Here is a 16,991-nt window from a genome sequence, read left to right on the forward strand (position 1 = left end):
CTTTGAAAGCATCTCCTCATATTGCAGTAACACTCCTTAAGGGAAATAGCAGAAATTATTTCTCACATCAGCAGAAATTTTCTTTTGTTTTACAATGCTTTGTTCAAAAGATGAATAGAAGATAGGCAAGACCCAGAACAAAGTCTCGCATAACCATACTGAACAAACAAACAGTTGCTTTACTATGATTATCTGCAGAAAAGCTGCACTGTGTGATTAACAACCTCTGTTGAAACAGAGAGAGCACTTAAATGAGAAAATCAAGTGCAACAGGGGAAAATGAAACCCTGAATAGTCACAGTCAGATGAATTTCATATCCCCTCTCAACAAAATTTTTGCAGGAGTTCTTTAGCTTCATTTGACTTCTGCAGATTTTGATCGCACAGTATTATTTCCCTACTTGCAACTTCCTCCTTAGAGCATCCAGTGTTCTCTAAAGACCTGCATCATCTTTTTTTTTTCAGCTCTGATGTCCTTTACAGACATTGAGATGAAATGAAGATGTGCTATTCTGAAATGTTTCCGAAAGAGTGGCCAAGACAGGTAGCCAGCTAAATTTTGCAGCCCCGGAAAATATTCACTTCTCCAACTATGTAAAACACAGCCTTATGCTGCAGCATCTTAAGCTACATGAAAATACATACAGCTGGATGTTATAATTTAGCTATAGCCACATGTAGAGAGGTTAGCGTGAACCTGCATCCCCCCCCTGAGAGCCTGTACCTTCTATGACATCCCACTAAAAGCACACACTGCTCTCTTTTTGTAGGCTGTCATCTGCAGAGAAAAGAGCTGGCTGTGCCTCCGCTTCTTCCCTTCTGTTTTTAAGTAGATACAAGGAGGAACACGGGGAGGTAGTCTGAAGCAAAGTTGCCCTACGTTTACAGCTATATTCTAGGTCTGCAGTTCATTCATGTGCAAGGTTTGTCTTCCAGGCTGTAAACTCCTTATGTTAGAATGTATTTAAACTCTTCAGAGATGAAACTGTAGCTTTAGCTGTGACCTTTACAGCACATAGTATGCTATCAGCACATAAACAAGATAATATAACCCCTTAAACACGTTCAGCTTCAGTAAGGTTGCACAGCTGTTTAAGAAGTAAAAGCTGAGCAAGCAGAAGTAGTATCCATAGAGTGGGAACTTGAAGCCTCACGGAGACCTCTTTGTTCTCTGAAGAGGTTAAATTACATACTCTGTCCAGTCATGAAACAGCTCAAACATTATCTCGTGTGGGCTTCTCAAATCAATGTTCTCTTATGTGCCACAGCTTCACTGAAACACTGTGCCAGATAATTTAGCACCGAGGGTTCAACTAGTCTTGCAGAGCCTGGCTCAGTTTGCAGGGACTCACTGGGTGCTTAGAATATAATTTATATGGTATTTTATTTGTCATTTTTCATACAGGCGCCAACTTATCAATATTTGGGTTGGGCGCCTTTGTTGTCTTACTGATTTTGCTTGTTTCATGTTACCAAAATAAACCAAAATCGATAAATCTAAAAAGCCAAATATTTATGTAAGAAAAAGAATTTCAGTATACCAAATTGTGCCTCAGGCAGACAGACAGAGGTCTCAAAATGCACATGAGAATGTGATAGCTTTCTGTTCATTCATTGAAGAAGAATATAAACAGCTTAAATTGAAGCTTTCCTTTTTGTAAATAAGGAAGAAGGGCTGTCACTCACATTCCAGGAAGAAATACTGCAGCAATATGAGATACTACCACTTCATTTGCTTTTTACGGGTCCTTTTCCAGGGAAAACTGTTCCACCAGCAGAGCAGAAAGCCTTCACAGCAGAGATACCTTTGAGAGACGTTTTTTACTTCTCTTTCTCTGGCAACTTAAGCTGTTACATAAAGCTGTGAATGGAAATGGCTGAGGCAAGGGCATGCATGTGCTCTTGGTGCCACATCAGAACAGAACCTTCTCCGGTGCAACAAGTCAGACACCTGGGGGTAGAAATATTTGAAACCATCACAGCAAGACCTGCCAGGCTGTAAATGACGTAGGGGAGAGATACGGTGCACTGCATATACTGAAAGCCATATCCAGTAAATAGTCACGCACTTGTTACGGTATCTGTGAGGTACCAGCTCTCTGACGGGTTGTGAAGAGTATTTGTCTTACTTGAATTCATATTTAAGCCACCTTAAGATGAGTGTGTGAGCGGGATGTCTGATTGCCTCCGCATTCATGACTCTTGTGTAAATAAAAGGGAGATTATGTGCAGTATCAAAAGGGATACTTCAGCTTTGCTTTTTAGGCATGCAGGTTAAGGATGGGCTTTCTGACACTGTCTTCTCATCTGGAGTACATTTTTTTCAGAATCAGGATGACCTAAGAAAATTATTTTGAAAGGCCTGTAGTAAAATGACCTTCATATCAAATAATGACATATTTCTCTACTTACTTTAAATAGCTTGTTAGAAATAATGGTTTATTTAAGAAGGTATAGAACGTTTAGCACAATTATCACTTCCTATAATGCAAGATATTTAAGAATTTTAAATTAAAATCTGTCATTATAGAATATTTTTGTTCTTCTCTCCACTTTTTCCTCCTTTTACCCCTCGAATGCTTTTGAGGGTTTATTTACTTAATACTTCAGTGTCTTTCAAGTTAAATTTACTTAATTTAAAAGTACTGCTATTCTCTCACAACTTTTAGTCCTTGAAATACTCAGCATTTAATCTGTCCGATGAAGTTGTTTCTCAGCTAAGAAACACACATCAGCAGTGATAAAGATTTGACATTGAACCTCAGTTAATAGCTCTGCTGTTGAAGCTTTGCCTGGAACAAAGTATAAATTACCTTGGAGTTGCTTTAGCTATGTAAGGCTCCCAATGGCAGAAAGTGATAAAAGTTGAATTTTGCTGGGTAAAGGCAATATATCTGTCCGAATGTACAGAAGCAGGCCTTTAAAACAAGGCCATACTTACAAGTTGTTATTCAGCACACAGATGCACTTTGAAAACATGTTCTGCTTTTCAGAAGCCTGTAATTTGTGTGCAGTCAAAAAATTTGCTGTTGATAAGGTGTGGTCCTATTTGTCCTTTTTGTTGGCAGCATGCAAGACGACAGTTTAGAATCCTCAACTTCAATATCTCAACTTCTGAGAGAAAGTTATTTAGCTGAAACTAAACATCAAGGGAAGAGTGAAAGAAGCAGATCAGAGCCAACGTCTCATAATTTCCATTACGGCAACGCTTCGGGTGATTCAGATGAGGTAGCTGCCCAAGATGACCTTCCAGATCTCTCCGCCTTTTTGAGCCAAGAAGAGCTAGATGAAAGTGTAAACCTGGCAAGACAAGCTATTGATCAGAATCCACTGGAAACTAAGCAGGATGAGCTTCAGGCACATTCACAGCATCCCCCAGATCAGCTGAAAAACACAGGAAAACACAAACAAATGGCCCAGTCTACAGCCTTGAAAACATCAGACAATGGCCTGCACTCGAACTTTTGTCAGGACCGCCTCAGAAATGCGAAGGGCTCCAAAGGGAGCTCTCAAGATCTAAAGAAACAACACGCCCCTTCTGAATCAGAATCAAAAAAGGAATTCCTAAACAAGGCGGCAGATTTTATTGAGGAGCTCTCGTCACTTTTCAAAGCTCACAACTCTGAAAGAATAAGACCCCGAACATGCAAAAACTACAGGAGCAAAATCGATTCCAAGAATAAGCCTGCTCAAAAAGGCAGCTCTAGCCCACCTAGCACAACAGAAAACAGAGAAAGGCTTGCCATTCCAGTCCCCCAAGACTTGGAAAACAAAGCAGAGAAAACATTTGAACAAACAGATGATCAACAGGCAGCAGACTTGGAATCTATCAATCAATTAACAAGTGCAGAGCTAAAAACAGAGTCAGAATCTGCATCTGTATATTCTGATGAGCCTATTGGACAACCACCGCGCTTTACTCAAAAATTGAAGAGCAGGGAAGTTCCTGAAGGAACCAAAGTGCAATTGGACTGCATTGTGGTAGGAATCCCAGCACCTGAAGTCAGGTAAACATATTCTGCACTTATTTTGTATTTCTGTAATAGTTAGGTGTACGCCTTACTCTTCCCAGATATTTTGATGCGTATGTTTCAGGAATCTGTTGCAGAAGTGTCTTGATCTTGGTAATTAAAATCGATTAAGAAAAAAATCACTTTCTTTAAACCATACAAAAGGTTAGTTATATTTTAAGACAAGATATTTTGGGACACGTTACTTTCTTTGAATATTAGAGAACTGTTTTTAAATACTGTACTTCCATAATTAAAAGAAAGTGCTAACTCCTTAGGAAGAAACGTTAGTTGTGTTTATGGAAATCAAGATTGATTGTGTAAACCAGCTAAAAACACCACTGGGCATGACACCTCACGCTGATGTCTGAAGGTATTGGAGATGAATGAACACAGGATCCTATAAACCAAAAACATCCACGCATGAACAGAAAGGAAAGGAGCTCATTTAAGTTATTACACAGATAATCAGGAGCAGCTCAGTTCTAATTCAGATTCTGACAATGATTCTGCTGTGACCTCAGAAAAAAAACACTTCTGTTTTAAGTAAAGACACCCTTATTAAATGATACTTATTCACGTTGAGTGACTAGCCTGATAATTCTGATGCTTCAGTTTTCACCTATATCTATGGGGATTCTGAAATTTAAATAAGTAACATTTGCAAAGATCGCTGGAGATGAAAGAAAATGTGAAAAAGCTACACTTTATTCATCAGTGACATCAGTGGAATGAGAGACAGATTATTGTAACTTTTAAATTTATCTTGAAAATTCTTAGCTCTCATCAGCATTTCTAAATCTGAATTTGTTCAAATAGAGCTCATTAGTGAAATCTACCTCCCACTTACAGTGGTGGAATTAATTTCTTTTGCTGGGACTGTACCAATCCAGTAGAAAGAAAAACTCTATCCATCTTTTAAAGCCATACTATACATATTTGTATCCTAATATCTGCAGTAGCATAGATACCCTTAGTCTAGATGATTGCCTATCCTTCTGTAGGCTTTTTAGAAATCTGTGTGGCTTTTCTAAATATTGAAAAGAACTATTTGCATCTTCAGCATCTAAGTAGACTCTGAGTTTCACAGATTTCCAATTGTCAACTCATTGTCTTCCTTCTATACTTCGACAAAGCTGAGTACAGCACTCCTACCACTTCTACTGCAGCCAACACCTTTTACCATCTTTCCCACTGAACTAATAGGCACAATCATCAAATGAAAACTATCTCAACGTCCAAAGACAAAAGCTCCAAAGATTTTTGTGGTAAAGAATTTTTGTCTTCCGCTCCCTTGGATTTCTGGCACACTAGCTGCTAACTTTTACAGAAGGAAGAGGCTTTTACAGCACACTATTAACATAGGAACAAGGATCTACAAATGAATGATCTTGTTATGGACAGCCTTGTCATGAAGACAAGAAGTTACCCAGTTCCTAGGATCCCTGAACCGTGACTGCCAGACCATGCTGCCCCACTAGTGCTTTCAGGAGAAACATGTAGGTTCTCAGTCCCTGCCAAGACCTTGACTGTGGTGCCACGCAGGGTCTCTTGGCCGTGACAGGAATGTGAACTTCCAAAGGACTGAATGATTTGTTCATAGAAGAGGAATCTGTTCTAAAGCTGGAGGAAATACCTTGTTTGGGAAGATTATGCTTTCTACTGCGCTTCATGTCTAAAGTCACTGCTTTAATTAATAATTTTGAGGCATTCCCTTGGTGGAGTTTATGCCATTATAAATGTTGTATTATGTTCAGCCTTTAAATTCATAGAGGAATCTGATTTAAAGAGAAAACAATGCCAGAAACTTTGGGGTTTTGACAGAAAAAAGACAGGAAATATCATCCTCCCCTAGATACTAGCAACACTCTCTGAAGCCTTCTCTTGATTATAAAGACTTTGAGACTTCTCCAGGCACTTGCCTTGATAAATCTTTTTGATATTAAAAATGTTGTTAGGATCCCTGGACATGAGAAATAATTTTTTTTTCCTCATCATTCATAGTTTATAATGCAAAGAAAACAACTGAAATAATCTTCTCTCATATATATAGACACGTACACAAACTCTGTCTGGCTTTCTTTGTATTCAGAAAAGGTGAACACTGAATTCCTTGTTCATAGACATATACTCTAGCGCACAACATTAATTTTATGTATTTCTCCAGAAGGCCACAACACCATCCTATGGCACATCATGCCCATGCCGTTGACACATACATAAAACTGACAAGGTGTTCATGCCATCTAAGTTTAGGCGTTTAACAACTATCTGAATTAGAAGCTGACACTATAAAGTCACTGCAGCCTCGCAAGGGCAGATCAAAGAGCCCAGGAACAATGACTCATCCCACGGAATACCCAGGGATGGCCAGGATGCCTACGCACCCAATTCAGGGACTGCTTGATTCCACAGAATTGGATGACAGGTATCTTTGTAACTTGGGTCTCTTTTGTCGCAACAAAACTGAAGCTTTTCCACTGAAATTTCTGTTTCAACATTCGATTTTGTTTATTTTAAATAATAAAATAAGCTACTTATGTGAATGGCAGCCAGTACAGGAGCTGTTGCACTTTTCTAGAATAAGCATCCATCAGACTTTTCCAATGATAATACACTGTGTCAGGCACTGCACCGCTCCAAACAGAAGTGCACACTTGCTTTACTGACTCATGCTTGTAGCCAGATCAGGACCTTAGAGGAGCTAAGACAGAAGTCCAGAACTCACACACACTGATGCCCCAAGGCTAAGGGAAGTAGGGACAGGGAGAAAGACATCCCACAGGGAAAATCAGTCCCAAGCAGTCAAGCTCAAGAGAAAGATAAGGCTCAGCTTTCAGTTTCAAAATTTAAACTAACAAATAAAAGACAAATCTCAAGGGGTAAGTCTGAACTCTCCCCTTGTGTTTTTGTGTGTGTGTGCATGTACATGCTGTATTAAGGAGAAAGCTGGCAATGCTAGCTGTTTGAACAGTTTCCTGATCATAATTGTTTGTTAACAAAACTTTGTCCTGTTCATCCAAAAGTGTTTCAACTCCACCAATGCGTAGGAGTAATATAAAGAAAGGGTGTAAAAATATTCACTTGCCTGAGTGATAAATATTCATGTGGTTCCAGTGATGACGGCCTTTTTAGTCACTGCTACAGCATGAGGAAACCAAAAAATATAACGTACTTTGGGGTATGTGTTCCATTAACCCTGGGGACCACGAGAATGCAGGGGTTTTTTACTAAAAATAGTGATTGCCTTTGATCTGTTGCGCAAAGCTTCCAAAATACTGAAGGAAGCATCTTGTTGGCCATAGCTGTGGAACTGTGTCCAGAACTGGGCTCAGAACTGGCAACTGTCTTGCTTTGAAGGTAACAGTTTTCTGAAGTTCGTGGTGAGTTAGTTCAGTATCTATCTGTGGAGCTGGGCAAGGAGAGAATAATTCTATTAGATAAGCAAGAGGGATGCAAAAATCAGTATTCCCAGGAGTGTACTAACTGGCAAGGTGGCAAGTGATGAAAGAAAGCTTACTGCTGACTTCAGACATGATTTCTTCTTCCCTAATTTAGGTGAATGACCAAGCTCAGTAAACCAGCATTCTTTGGACACACATGCCTGCCTGTGTCCTTTGACTTAAAATGGACTTCCTAACTACAAAAAGGAACCCCAAGTTACTTATAATGCTTGTAATATATACACTTAAAAAGTAGCAGTGGTACTGTGGGAACCCAGAGCGTCGTGAAACAAGATTGCGCAAGCTCTGTAATGTAGTGTCTCAGTCAACACTAGTAGCAATCAGATGGTTAAACTGGTGTAATGGGGATTATAACAGAGAAATTAGAGACAGGAGATTTACAAAGAATCTCATCATAGGAATGGAAAATATGACAGACAGATACCATGTTTGAAAGCAAGATAGTACAAACCAAAATTAATAATGTAAAAAATGGTGTAAATGACATTCATGATGGATCAGGGTCAAAATATCACCGGCAGTGACAAAGCAGTATAATTTACAGGCTTGATAGGTAACTGGCGTATACGAGGGCTCACTGAGGGACAGAAAATTGGATGGTGGAGCAAGTGGGAAACTGGGAACTGGTTTGAAATATCAGTATATGGAAAGCTAAATCCTGCTTGGCTGCATACAGATAGACCTATCCAGCTGGTGGTTAAGATAAGTCAGCCTTGGTGTAACAAGTGCTCCTGTTAGGGGATGCTCGTAAGCCGACCTATCTAGAAAGACGTTTCTATGAAATGTGACCCATTTTTCATGATCTGCTGAATGCAGTGTCATACAAGAGACAAACAAGGATTGATCCTATAGCATGTGGGCTCTAGCTAGCTCCAACATTAACTCACTGTTAAAGAGCACTGCTACAATTATTGATTACTTCACTCTGACTACACTGCTGGTTAGAAACAAGCATTTAAGAGACGTGTGTAGCATATTTCCAAATTGTTAAAGGTTTTGATGACCTCTTTCTCATGCTTCCTTCTACAGCGCAGTTTCTGTATGAGTAATGATAGGTGTGACATTCACTCCTCTCCATGAGGAGAGCACTCCTTATTCCCTCAAGTTCAGAGGTGCCTACATTTTTCCAAACTGTTTGGCACATCACTCCTAAGTTAATTTTACTTATGAATCACATCGCATGGTTTGGCATACACAGCCATCCTGGAAGTGTCATGAGGATTTGATGTTCTAAAAACAGGCTGTATGTCATAAGGTTTCCATGAAAACATTCTTTAACATAGGCACACAAAGCTTAAAAAGTGCATTTTAGTGCTGCTTTGTTTAAGGAGACTGGATCTGCAACTAATCACAGGTTTTTTCGAGACTCGGAAGCCGCATAAGGTTGATTCAGATTTTTTTCTTTCTGGCTGCCAAATGAAAACATTTATCTGTTTTAGTGCTCAAAGTCTAGAGAGCCAAACTTCTCTTACATGCAACTCCAGTCAAGTCAATGGATTAAGAACTAGGATGAATTTGGCACAGTGGATGACACTGCTTGTGCTTAATGTGAACCTGCCTTGTATGATGAAGCTATCGTTACAATTCATGGCAGGAATGAAATGTCAGTGACAGAGAGTATTGCTACTTCAGTCATGCCACGTATCTCAATGTCAGAACTCCCCTTGGAACTGACATTTCATTGCTACCACGTACAACGTTTTGATGGTAAGAATAAAATAAAATGTTAATAAGCAAGGAGTAGATATGGCCATATCAAAGATTTACACGAAGCTTAATGTCACAAGAGAGAATTGTTTTTCATTTATAAGCATTGCAGAGAGATAACACACACACGTCATGCTCTTTTTCTCGGCTTAATCTCAAAATATTTTAAGATTATGGTGAAAATAGCGACTGAAGAACACACTGCATAGGAGAACTAAACACAGGCTTGAAAGAGAAGCTTTAAATCACTTATGTTGCAAATTTTGGATTAGTCAAAGTAAAAAATAATTGCAAAGAGAAGAATTAACTCAATCCTGCTTCACTGTCTGTGACTACTACAACAACTGGAAGAAATAGCTTACATGGTGGTTTTAAATTTGCTTATAGGAAATTAGAATTGTTCCTCACAAAAGCATGCAATGCAGACTTATCTCTACACAAGAACAACAGGTTAACTGGGAAAGTTGATCAGTAGTAACACAAAGATTTCTTATATCTTACTGATAATTATATCACAGCATTTTGAGTAATGTGTTTTGCGTTATGTGTCACTTGACTGAGGAGCCACTTTTGAGGGGACACAAAAATATAGTATCACTGTATTACGTAAGTTATTTTAACGTTCTGAAAAGATGCTGCTGAAAACAAGGAAATTCTAGAACATGGGCATTCTGGTATTTATTTGGTATTTATTATCTGTTTGGTAGTTTTTCATATCTGCTAAAGCTAACGCGTTAAAACAAAGCTACATTATCAGGAAGAGGCATGAGGTAGGTATATAAAAAGACATGAGTAAGTGCCATGACTCACCTCCCAAAGTACACAGTTGCCTACATGAATTACACACCTAAAAGGCAACTTGTACATTCGTATACCAAATTTGTGCTTGTAGTCATACCACAGTGCATGATCCTTAGGTCTTCTCTCCTGAAAATGTGACCATTGACAATTATCACCAATTGCAAATCTTCAAAACAACAGCAGAATAAACCATATTATACAGAGAATAAAAAAAATTCCCCATTCAGGATCACAGGAATCCTATATAATTTCCTGGTCTGGAACTTAAAAACGTTACTAATCAGTTTCAAGGGACCTTTTCAATCAGCCCTGTGCTGCACATTAGCATACTTCTCCCTTGGGACAACATTTCCTCTACTTGTGGTAGAGTTGTTCCTTTCTCCCAGGCACTAGATGTTTATGTTCTGGATACCGAGGACCCTACTACTAGCTATGGTGTCTGTATTTACATGTTTATAAGGACGTGATTGAATAGAAAAGCAAATGTGATGTGTGATTCTGGGGAGCCAGTCAAAAAAAAAAAAACACCACTGCATCTCATTATTAGTGGGTAAAATACGAGATCTGGGAAAGTCATTATGGGTGAAGTCTAAAATAGACTGAAGTAGTTCCTTCTGTTTGAATAGGTTTGTATGAGACAATGTGAAGTTTTCTGACTGGACTGTGATGGAATATGAAGACTATAGCTCTATCAGAAGAAGCTAGAAAGATCATTATTTTTAAAGGAAATGTATTTTGAATGGAAGTGTAAAATAATTCTTTTAAAATAAGGAAGACACAAACAAAAAGCAGACTAAATGTTAGCGAAGAACCATACAGTCTAATCTACTAGAAAATAATGGCAATACTGTGATAGTGAAATCATTTACAAGAAAGGTAGTTTGTAAATAATCATTTTAAGACTAGAGATTTCACCTTTTTAAAAAATTATTTTTAAGTGCAGCTTCACACCTTCTAAAAAAGATGAAAAGGATGGTTAGATACTCTAGAGATATATATGAATATATACATACATGGATGTATTCACTCTGTTCTTATACTCTTCTGTAAGTGCTCTCAGCCACTGTCAAGAGAGCACGCTGGGTTAGGTGGACTTGTAGTCTCAGTCAGAACACCCAGTAAGTTCTGATTTATCTTTTCACATGTGCTAGCTCACCCGGCATCCTAGGATATGTGCTGATGTTATGACTCCCTTTTGTATGGTGGCAGCTGTGCCTTCCATTTCCAAAGGTGCTGCATGCCGTGTGTTTGCTGTCCAGAGCACTGTTTATAGCTGTATTGTGGGAATCACCTTCAACAAGACCCGTTGCGGTTTGAGAAGTAGCATGAATGGCTGCTGAAAGCTATCCTGGAGTGAAGGGCTGTCCTAGACACATTATCCACTGGCAGGATGTACCTCGGAGCATCTCATTTTGCCCACCAGAGTTGTAGAAAACCCAGGAAATTAACTATGGTGAACTTCAGAGGGACAGAGGAATAATCCCTTAATCTTGTGTCTCACGTTGAGTTCCCGCAAACAACTGGGGCAATTTAAGATGCAGCTGAAGCCTCCTGACTGCCCAGTCCCTTCTTTTATGGTTATTAACATTTACCCAAAGTGACAGATAGGAGAATTTGTATGGTTCCGTTATCCTAGATCCACATGTCTGTTGTTCTGGTGCAAACCTATGCTTATTAGACCAGAACTGAGGCAGCTGGGCCTGGGAACACATTTTGCCCTGCCATCCTTCATTCAGAGCAACAATCCCACAGCAAAGAAGTCAGCATCAGGGTTTAACCTTTTAAAGTACTGCTGCCAGATCTGCAGGAGCTTGTCCATCAGAGTCCTGAGGCTCAAATGGAATAGAAAGGAGTAACTTTGGTTGAACTTGTCCACATAAAGCAGTGCCAGTCTCTCGTTGGTAAAAACCCTGCAAGAAGGATGTGGATGTATTTTAGTCAAGCGAAGCTGTCCTTCAGCTGTGAAATGTCAGGGAAGAGAGCGGGGACATTTTATACCCTACTGGCATCCTCATTTAACATGATGATATTTACTACATGACTGTCCATTGCAGTTGGAAATGTTAAGTTCATAAACGTAATTTTCTTAGACCCCTTTTTCAATTCTTGTTACAATGGAGGCTTGTAAAAGGGGACGAGCAAGCAGATGTAGACATGAAGCAAGACTTGTAAGGTCTAGCTCTCTAGCTACAGAGGTTTGCCTTTCTAAAAGGGGAAATTGTGCTAAGCAGTATGATTCATTCGACAGTGCAGGAGCTTCCCCCCACAGCAGGCAGACCTGTACGCTTTCCAAGCTGTACATTCAAGTCAGTTGACTGTACAGCTACAGATTACACTCATGTGCAGCTCGAAGTGGACTGGGGAATACCCTGTCTACTGTAAGAAAGCCGTGCTGGGCAGCTAGGACTGGCGGTGCACAAACAGTGCGGGGTTTACTTCTTAGCTATGTGAGCAGCATTTGAGTTCCGGATCTGTACTCCTTCATACTTCATAGTCCTTTGAGGCTACTTTTTCAATTCTACATTACATTTCTATTAAATTCTGTTTTTCCATTGGTATGGACTGTCTTACAGGTTTAGTCTTTTCCAATATATTAATTTGGGGTGTTCATCATGATCAATTTTAGCACAAACTATTGTATAAAGATGTGCTTCCAAGAGGTGAACACAATTGAATGGTTACACAAATTTATTTATTAACGGTTTTATAAATTATCTTAGATGGAAATCTATCAAAGCACCTTACAGTATGAGCCAGGAAATGCAAATTATTACAATTTATTACTCAAAAACCTATCCTTATCCATTCCACAACTAATCTTATTTGCTGTAATATAATAGCAAATACATTTGCCATTGCTTTGATAGTATTTGTATGCACTCAAAAGCTAGCAGGCACTTTTACCAATTTACCATAAAATATGGATGAAACAATTATTCATTTTTTTAAAAATCAATTGAATAAAAACAGTTGTCAGTATGACAGCCCCCACCCACACATGCATAAGATGCATTGATCAACTACACATAGTTGAGAAAGCAGCAGGAAACAGAAAATACAAATATTTTGGTGGAATTTTATATCTATCTATATTTATGAGAAAAGTTATGGTGAAGATGAATTCAGCTTAGTTTGGCTTTTCAAATTTAGCAAGTTATCTAAAAATACAGGTATTTCTGAGTATTATCTCAAACATTTAAGTCTGGATCCCTATACGTAGTACTACACCTTCTCTACAAAACCGAGGTTATCTTATTAAATTTGAATCTGATTCTGCAAACCCACCTGCTTTTTCTCTTTCTGTTCAGTCTTTTCCATATTAACAAGCAAGGGCAATCAGGCCTGCTCTCCCCCCCTATCAAGTTTTGCTGATAGTGCTGTCATTAACCCATCCTGTGGAGCTGTCTTTTCAGGTGCTGCTTTTACTTTTGCTTGGATTCCTGCATTTTCTATTGAAACAACCCCCCTGAACGCTGAGGGACTTAGGAATGCCTCAGATGAGAGCATGAAGTCTCTAAGCAGCCCAATATATTCTTGGATGTGGGTTTTACTTTTAAACATAGCAATATGATGCAGAACAGAATTCAAGGCCCAGCTGTCCCACTGGCCATGTCCCTCTAAGGAAGCGCTTCTATATTGTAATAGATCACTTCTCTGTCCTCGTGATAAACCTATGCCATCTTTGATAAGAAGCAGATGGTCTTAAATATTTGACAAAACAAAGAGTAACGTTATAGTAAATTTCAGTCACATTCTGAACCAACATGAACTTTGGAATCACAAGTTTGAGGGTAATTTGTTTGCCTAGGGCTCGGGGTTTTTTGCCACAGTTCAAGCCACAACGTAGATCTAAATGTACCTCAAGAGAAACTGAGAGCTGGACTGGTAGCATTCCAAATTCAGAGCTCTTCTACTCTACTGCTGGAATCTGTATATCAAGAAAAATATGTGCTAGAGTCACTTACATAAATTAGTTTGTTTAAATACTGCAGTGAAAGGAACTGTAATTGAATATTATGAAAATCATAAATATTTTATTCCTAAGGCTGTTGATTCGACACTTGCCTGCAGTGCTCCGTCAGAATCAGGCTAAAACACACCCACTGTATCATCAGAGAAACTTTGAACATTGTCATTCTAGCCGTCAAGTTGTTTGCATTAATTAACAGAACTTTTTGCCTTGCAGGTGGTACTGTGAAGGGAAAGAGCTTGAAAACTCACCAGACATTCAAATTATCCAGACGGGCGATCAACACTCACTGGTTATTGTTGAAGCTTTTGAGGAGGATACAGGACGTTACTCGTGCTTTGCTTCAAACATCTATGGAACAGACTCCACTTCTGCAGAGATTTACATAGAAGGTAGTATCAGAATTGTGCAGAAATTGATTGTTGAAATTGGTCATACAGGACCAAGATACAATTGTGTATTTTGTATGTTAACTGTGTAATAGATTTGTCACAAAAAATACATAGCAGAGAGTCAACGCTTTTCATCATTATTTACGTATTTTTTATTTATCTGTAAAATACCCTTCAGGCAAGTGACTGACCTTTACTTATAATTTTATTGTGTTGCTTCTGTTTTCTTTTCCTTATGCTTTTTAATATATCCTGCTTGGCTTAAGAGAGGTCTGTGTTGATTCCCAGACATTTTATATATCTCATTGCAAGATCAAAGTCTAGAAATATTCAGATTCTGATGCCACCTTATATATTTTGTCTGTGGCATTCTACAGAAATATAAGAACCTATACTTTGTGTCTATTTATTATTAAAGCCCTTTTCCCTACAGTCGTTATTATAAATTGAATATAGGATAGCTCCATCCTAACCCATTATTTGGACCTTGTAATCAAAATAAATATGCCAGTGATTTGATATTTTACTTGCACAATAGATGCTGTAAATGAAACAGAATGCATAGCTGCAGATTTAGCTCTGTTTTCTTTCTCCTTATGCTTTTTACTATATCCTACTTGGCTTAAGAGAAGTCTGTTTATTATATTCCTTTTTAACACTTTTTTTGGGTAAGGTTTTAAATTGCATTCATCATTGTGCTAGCAGAATTACAAAATTAAAATAAGCATATAGAATCTTTGGGGGGTTTTTTGTCTTTTTTTCCATTTCTCAGGCATACTGTGAGTAGCATCACTGACAGCAGCAGGACCATTCATAAATTAAAGCACCCACCCTACTTAATACAAAGTTAATTTTGCTCTACTGTTATTCTTCTTTCATATTTCTAACATGACAGTGAAAGGACAAATCCTTTTTTAGTATCTGCACTGCCCCTGACATTATTGGGAGATGTCTGTACTTGCAGGGATTTACTCGTTCTCTAGACTGGGGCCAAGGCCTGCTTCTACCTAACTCGGTGGATGTTGGATGGAAGCCATGGCTGATGGAGATGCTCACTGGCAGGAACTGCAGAGAAAAAGCAAATTCTAAACTCAGTGAAGGCTGAATCAGAAGTGTAAAATGTCTCAGTAAGAGAGCTGTTAGTAAACTGAGCTTGTATCTTCTCCAAACTGTGCTACAAGACACCAGTTTAAGAGTAATAGCTACGATTCCAGGTCTCTTTTTTTTTCCTCCCCCTTTTTTAAAAAAACTGGTAGTATCAGGTGTCTGAGGAAAAAAAAAAAAAAGCTCTTACTTGATTCACAACAGCAATTACAGACTAAATCACATTAGTGGAGCTTAAAAGAGAACCTGAGCAAGACCCAGGCATACGTTCACCTGTGGACGCTGTTTTCCTCATTTCAGTCACACCTCATCCCAAATCTGCCTGACGTCACTAGCAGCTCTGCATCTTACACGGTGTGCAACGTTGGTTCCTTCGCCCTGCAGTGTGAGCTTTTGTTTTGGCATAGCTTCATAGTACATACCCTTAGAATGCTCTAGAGGAAATCTGAATAAAGTTTTCTATCATTCATAGATAAACTTCTCCAAAAACCCCTCTGCAAAGTGATTTTTTTTTTTTTTTCTTGTTCATAGGAGTCTCTTCTTCTGACTCTGAAGGTGAAATCATCAAAGACGAGATGGATCGGTAAGTCTAAAATCAATTACATCTTCCTTATTTCTTATAGTTAAAAAACCCCACAAGTGTAGACATTTCAGTTTCCATTAATATTTTGCAACTTCCAACAAATTAGGGTTTCGTTTGGCATTCGTTTGGATTATTTCTTGTTGGGGGTTTTTTGTGTGTTTGTTTGTTTGCTTTAAAAATAGTGTGGAACAAATACACGTGTGCTTGTGTGTCCTCAACCTTATCTTAGGAATTGAAACTTTAATATTAAATACAAACAGAAGAAGTATGATACCTTAAAGATTAAACTACTAACATTAATTTACTAAAACAGATGCCACTTGACTAGACCCAACTTAAATGCCAATTTAAGCATCTGACTTGGAAAGAGAGTGTAGCAAAATTTCTCACTTGAAAATATGGTATGTCATTAAATTTTTGGCAGAAGGTGGCTGTACATGGATTATTTAGATTTAAGATCAGGAAATTAATACATATGAACTAGAATACACTGAAATGATGGGCCTGGAAGACGACTTAATTATAAAAAGAAAGAAAAGGTGTCAGATGTAATCTAAAACCTAGGAAATAATTTTATTTTTCCTAAATGAAATCCATTCCCTGGGCATTTAGAACATGATCCAGTGCTGTTAAAAGCTATAGCCTTTCAGAATCAAAGTCTTTGTATTAACTGGAAAGGGAGTCAGACTGGTTGAAAACTAAAATAACCAATCTCTTTTTTTTAAACTCCTTTGTATGCATTAATTCAACCCCAAAAGCAACCAGTGCTTTATAAAGAAGGAATTTTAATCAGGTAGACTCATGTATCTATTCCCCCCCCAATTATTTATTAAGGAAGGTTCTCCTCCATTACAAATGTAAATTTCTTTTAAAATGCAAATACAAAACACTGATGTGTGTTTGGCTGAAGACCTCAGGCTGACAGCAAACCCTGTTTTAGGTGATTTTTACTTCAAAGTC

At 38.4% G+C, this 16,991-nt stretch overlaps 1 protein-coding gene across 1 annotated transcript in view; it reads left to right on the forward strand.

The window, feature by feature from the left end:
* The window catches only part of MYPN (myopalladin), a 72,459-nt gene that overhangs the window by 23,363 nt on the left and 32,105 nt on the right, over positions 1-16,991 (forward strand). Inside the window, exons 2-4 of the mRNA XM_026852049.1 lie at positions 3,069-4,007; positions 14,169-14,344; positions 15,980-16,031. Of these exons, the coding sequence (XP_026707850.1) occupies positions 3,070-4,007; positions 14,169-14,344; positions 15,980-16,031 (1,166 nt within the window). The 5' untranslated portion in view covers position 3,069. The remainder of the gene's footprint in view (positions 1-3,068; positions 4,008-14,168; positions 14,345-15,979; positions 16,032-16,991) is intronic.

Source organism: Athene cunicularia (genome assembly GCF_003259725.1).
Source record: "Athene cunicularia isolate RWA chromosome 6 unlocalized genomic scaffold, athCun1 chr6_part2, whole genome shotgun sequence".
In the NCBI taxonomy this organism is placed as follows: domain Eukaryota; kingdom Metazoa; phylum Chordata; class Aves; order Strigiformes; family Strigidae; genus Athene; species Athene cunicularia.